Source organism: Pezoporus wallicus, unplaced genomic scaffold, assembly GCF_028554395.1.
Source record: "Pezoporus wallicus isolate ANWC-B61680 ecotype Strahan unplaced genomic scaffold, APGP_CSIRO_Pwel_v1 contig_13859, whole genome shotgun sequence".
NCBI lineage: Eukaryota > Metazoa > Chordata > Aves > Psittaciformes > Psittacidae > Pezoporus > Pezoporus wallicus.
The window spans coordinates 372,170-377,394 of record NW_026637614.1 but is presented as its reverse complement, the minus strand read 5'-3'; the positions used below and the strand labels follow the sequence as shown (position 1 = coordinate 377,394).

The following is a 5,225-nucleotide window of genomic DNA, read 5'->3' as shown; positions in this document are numbered from 1 at the left end:
TAGACAGAATTGAGTGCCAGCTCTCTGCAATTGGAAGCCACACTCTGCTCAGCAGGTAGTAAAGTAGGGACTGATATCCATCTGCTGCTCTGACTGAGGAGGTGGCACCAAAAGTGGGAAGAAAATAAACCAAGCTCCTGGTGGAAGATTTCAGGGGGTTTTGAGGGCTGTGCACAGGGATTTAATAGAGGTGCATAGGCACAGGTAGTGTGGAAGCTTGAGGAGACCTAGGAAAAAAGCCAAGTCCACATCCAGTTGCATACAGCCCCTGCTCCTGGTGAGGATGATGCCAGTACACCAGTCTTGATGGCACTGCCCAGTCCATCCTGCTACGCAGAGCTGCATCTCTTCATCCACTAACACTCCCCACAGAGGAAGTATGTAGAGGGAGATGTGGGTCCTGAGGACCAGAAGCAGCTAAAGATGAGGAAAATCTGCTTAGCAGCTGGAAACTGAAATCTGAGGGGTTTAGGTCCAGGTCCTCAAGCTCTTGGCTTGAACCCACTTGAATTCACAGCACTGAAGATGGGTGAAGCCACACGTCAGCAAAGGTTATTCCTATGGGTGAAGCCACAAGAAGGTTATTCCCAAGGCATCTAAAAGTTCAGCTTGGCAGAGAGAAGGGTGTTTTGGCTGGAGGCATGAGTACTTGTGGCATTACAGAGTGCACTGGAGGACTGTGCCAACAGCCATGGCCATCAGCGCTAGTGCTGCAGAGCTGCGTCCCACCCCATTGCTGCTCCTGTTGTCGTCAGTGCAGAGGTCGGTGTAGCAGCATGACTTGGGTTTGTTTGCCCCTATCCCATTGTAGGAGACACATTCCTCCTCACAGTTTCTGGTCACGGTGATGTTGCCAAAAAAGGGGTAACCTGGAACAGGCAGATGGGATAAGAGAGGGAAAGAAACGGTAAAGGAAGGTGCAGACATTGAAAAACACTGACTTGGTGCAATGGAGAGGAATTAAAAGTAAGGTGTTTATAGACAAATAAAGGCAAATAAGGCACTGAACTTCTCTAATCCATAGGTGCCCATAATCATCTTTGTAGGAATGGGTCCCCCACTTCTCCCTGCTGATTCCTACTTTCCCTCCTGCTCCTTCCAAGTTTATTCCAGCATGGACAAGGGACACAATTCCCTGTCTATTTTGTTCAGGTGAAGTGTTCCTGCACAGGGTGCCCAGAGAAGCTGTGGCTGACCCATCCCTGGCAGTGTTCAAGGCCAGGTTGGACACAGGGGCTTGGAGCAAGCTGCTCTAGTGGAAGGTGTCCCTGCCCATGGTAGGGGTTGGAACTGGATGAGCTTTAAGGTCCCTTCTCGCCCAGACCATTCCAGGATCCTACAATCTCTCCCCATGAGCACTCACAGCAAGCAGTGAACCTTACCTGAGTCTACAGAGTGCAACGTTGTTGTGCATACGATGGATTTCGGGGGGCAGAGGGTGACTGTTTTGCACTTAGCAATGTCTGTTGGTTCCTTGCACGTGTAACATCGTAAGGCCTGGGCTGCAGAGAGGAACAGAATGGATCTGAGACGGGTGCAACAAGTCTACAGCTTCTCTCTATAGCTGGGACTATGTGATGGCCAGTCCTTCATCCTCCCTTGACCAAGATGCAGTGGTCTCTGAAACTAACATCTGGAGGCAATGGCAAAGTCAGAGGGGAATGACCATACCCTAGTACCAAACGTCAAGGCTGGTGTTGAAAGAGCTGAGCATGATCACTACCTTGAGGGTTCAGCAGCCCATAAAGAAGGGGCCTAGAGGGATCTATTGCATCCTCTTTAAGGAATGCTGTAACACAAAGCAAAGCAACTCCTTCTGTTGAGAGCAGCATTTGCCAGCACTGAAATACTGGCAGTTCTCCCATCCCTCCACCCACAGGCACAGCTTGTTTACAGGGATTTCAGCAGAACCAAGTAACCAAGAGCAGAATTTCCATTTCAGAGCTGTCTCAGAGATTCAAAGGGCTGCATGTGGCCTAAAAACCCCACTTCCATCAGGAGCCACTGCTGCTCTTTAAAAGAGGTGATGCTACAAAGCTCTTGCCGGTTGTCTGCTGACAGAGGAACACTTTTACATATGCAAGCATTGATCACAGCAGTTGCTCAGACACCTAGGTATGAGCCCTCTCCATCCGCAGCCAGCAAATAGAGAGGGTTCATATCGTTTAGAGTCGTGCTGGTGTGGCTTGATGACAGAAACCCGCCTGGTTTGGTATTTGCTATCCTTGGTAGAAACCAGCGCAGCAGATAAAGAGCCATCCAAATGTGTCCACTGCCATCTATTGGTAAAATAGCAGAGAGACGATGTTTTCTTCCACCCGTACTGCACCATCTGCTGTTAGAAAGCAACCTCTGGGACTTTGTGATAAGGAGAAGCATTTCTGAAGGCAGGCGTTTGAACACTTTCCTTTAGGAAGAGTTTTCAGGGCTTCTACTTATCTTAGTGCCTCCTTTGGAAAATTCACCTGTGAAATAGAGCCTACGCGATGCAAAGACTTTCTTAGCCCTCTTTGTAGACACAGGAAGGACTTTTTAAGCAGTGGTGGTGTTCTTGTGACCATATCCTTTGTAAACTGGTGCAGTGGAGCCATCCCTATTTACCTGACCTGAGGACCTCGATAGATCCCTTCCAAATGACCATGAGAAGCTGCTTTATACATATAGAATATATATAGAATATATGTTTAACATATAGTGCTACATATATTTATGCAACATATGTTTGTAACATATATATGTATGTAACATACATTTTAACATATATATTTATGTAATATGTACTTTAACATATAGTGGCCACTGAGAGAGAAAACACATTGTCAGCCTGACAAGCGCGTGGATGCCTGTGAGTATGTAGGACTGGCCACCATATGGATGGATCAGTGCTTAAAGCATCTGAGAAACTGATCTGCAACTTTTGGGTTGAGCTGGCTCCCCCAAAGTCACCATTTTCATGGATGGGCAGGGCAGTGCCATGGGCTCTGGGGAGTTACTTCCAGTTAAAAGCAGGTTTAAGGAAGAAAATAGATTCCCTGGCTCTGGATGGGGCACTCAGAGGACACTGGTTTTGTAGGAAGATTGCAGTGGAAAAGCCCAAACCCACAAGGACCAGAAGAGAAGAACTGATTGTAGAAGACAGTGCTGTGTCTTGATCTGAGACCAATAATTCACCATTCATCACTATCCAACAATGCCTTCTGATCACAGACATATTCCTCAGCTGCAAGAGCTGTGCCTAGACCACCTGCCTCACATTGGATCATCTCAGGAAAGCCATTTCTGCATCCATCCCAACTCTAAAGCAACGCCTGGTGATGCCTCCCTGTTTCCATAAAGCATTTTTAGACCTGGGGATGGATAAAGCATTTTGAGACCTGCTCTGTCAGTTCCTCAGTAATCCTATTGAAGGCGCGAAAGGGTTAGAACCAGGAGAAAAAGAAACACATAATATGTAAAATATCTAGAAAAGTAGGAAAACACCGGCAGGTATTGAAATGTGGGTTTGACCAAGGGCTCAGCCAGCACTTGGGTTTCCTTTAGCAACAAGTGGAAAGAAGAATGAAGGTAGGGGGTCTAATGAAAGCAATGCAGCCTGAAGAAGACACCCAACACGCTTCCATGCATAATGACTTGCAGGGTGTATGCCTTTCAGTCTTCTTCCACTTGCAGCCCTCAGAGTGATATCCATAAAGCCATGCCTCCGGATGGTGGTGTTCAATCCTGCCTAGACTACATTTCCTTTGTGATATTCCAGAGGCCCATGAAAGCAGCCTGAGGATCTCTGAGCTGCAGGTTAAAACCCACTGGGTTGGTCACCCTAAGTATGACAGTTTCAGCCCAAGGATGCAGTTGCAGTGGGTCACAAACAGATGGAGTAAGAATACAGCAATGACCAGTCCCTGCTGCCAGCTTCTTCAAGATCCAGACCCATCAGAGATCAAACCCAAACACACCCAGGGGAATTTCCAATCTCCACCTATATCCTAATGTCTAGAAATAAGTCAAAACCTTGGAGCTGGTTGTTTAATGAACCTTTCCAACGTCCTTGGAGTTATTTCTCATACCCTCACCCCTATCTATACTGAAGCCTCACCCTTTGGTTTTCAGTGCTTCCAACACTCATCTGGGTTGTTTTAGGGATAGCAGGAGCTCAGGATGATCATATCTCATCCTGTCCCTGAGGTGACAGGTTGGCAGCTTAAGTAGAGGCTGTTGGTTCAAGTTCTTGCCCATGCTCATTCTACCCTGTGCCCTGTGGCTGTCATTTACACCTTAGTTTTATAAAGCAGCGCGTTGGTCCCCTGCATCCCAGGGTATGGTGTGAGCAGGGTTGGGTGATGGGGGCCACCTGTGTGTCCAGATGATGTGCACTGCTCTCAGTCAGGCATCACAGCTCTCCCCACCAGGAATACATATCCCTTTTCCCCATTCACCCTCTCCATTGACCTTCTTAAATACATAAAGGAGTTGTTTCTCCTACCTGGGGGTTACCATTGATGCCCCACCTTTCCCCTCCCCTCCCGGGCATTTCCAGAGGGAGTCTCTGCATTACTGGGGATACAGCTGTCTTACCCAACTCCATGTATGCCAGGCCAAGCAGGAGTCCAAACAGCAGTGTCTTCATGCTGAGAGCAGATCCGTGCAGCGAGGACAGTAAAGAAGAGCAGCTCCTGGGGAGCTTTATATGTTTTCCCACCCTCTGCTACCTGTTGGTCCTGTGGGCGGATTCCCTTGGGGTGACCAGGGGAGAGCTCAGCTCCAGTCTGGATTGGGATTTGTAGAGGAACAAGTTCCCCAAGGAGGTGACATCACCGCAGTGAGCAAACTCCTACCATACATCACCTCTCCTTCAGGTTTATATCCTGGGGCTGGTCCCATGGAAAAGGAAAAGCACAGCTTGCACTGCAAGGCATGGCCCCATGCCAGGGCTTGGATGGGGAATGTGACAAGGTATGTTTGTTCCTTCAAGTCTGGCTTCATGAGCCAAGAGCTGGGTTGTGTTATGCGTGTTGCACTGGGCAACAACAGTCAAGATGAAAGCGGCAGCAGGCTTGGGCTTCCACATGTGTTGGCTCAGGAACATCCAAGCCTGTGCCATGGTTTCATGGCCTGGCAGGTGGGAAGCTGGCATGGCTGCTTTTGCCCAAAGCATGCCTCCTTTCCCTAATCCAGTGCAATAACAAGTCTAACTTCTGGCTCCCAGGGAGTTAGTTAAGAACTGAGCC

The 5,225-nt window shown here is 48.4% G+C and overlaps 1 protein-coding gene across 1 annotated transcript; it reads right to left on the bottom strand.

Annotated features, from left to right (window-relative positions):
• Positions 1-651: 651 nt before the first annotated feature.
• LOC130597795 (ly6/PLAUR domain-containing protein 2-like) lies at positions 652-4,899 on the bottom strand. Its single transcript, XM_057406672.1, has 3 exons — positions 4,573-4,899; positions 1,383-1,502; positions 652-869 (listed from the first exon to the last, which is right to left on the bottom strand). Exons 1-3 carry the CDS (start codon positions 4,622-4,624, stop codon positions 658-660), a joined length of 384 nt encoding a protein of 127 aa, XP_057262655.1. The 5' UTR covers positions 4,625-4,899; the 3' UTR covers positions 652-657.
• Between the last annotated feature and the right edge of the window lie 326 nt (positions 4,900-5,225).

Coding starts and splice junctions, on each gene's coding strand:
- LOC130597795 (XM_057406672.1), bottom strand. CDS start 4,624: ATGAAGACACTGCTGTTTGGACTCCTGCTTGGCCTGGCATACATGGAG. Junction 1,503..4,572: donor CCTGGCATACATGGAGTTGG/GTAAGACAGCTG, acceptor TCCTCTCTGCAG/CCCAGGCCTTACGATGTTAC. Junction 870..1,382: donor GTTGCACTCTGTAGACTCAG/GTAAGGTTCACT, acceptor TGCCTGTTCCAG/GTTACCCCTTTTTTGGCAAC.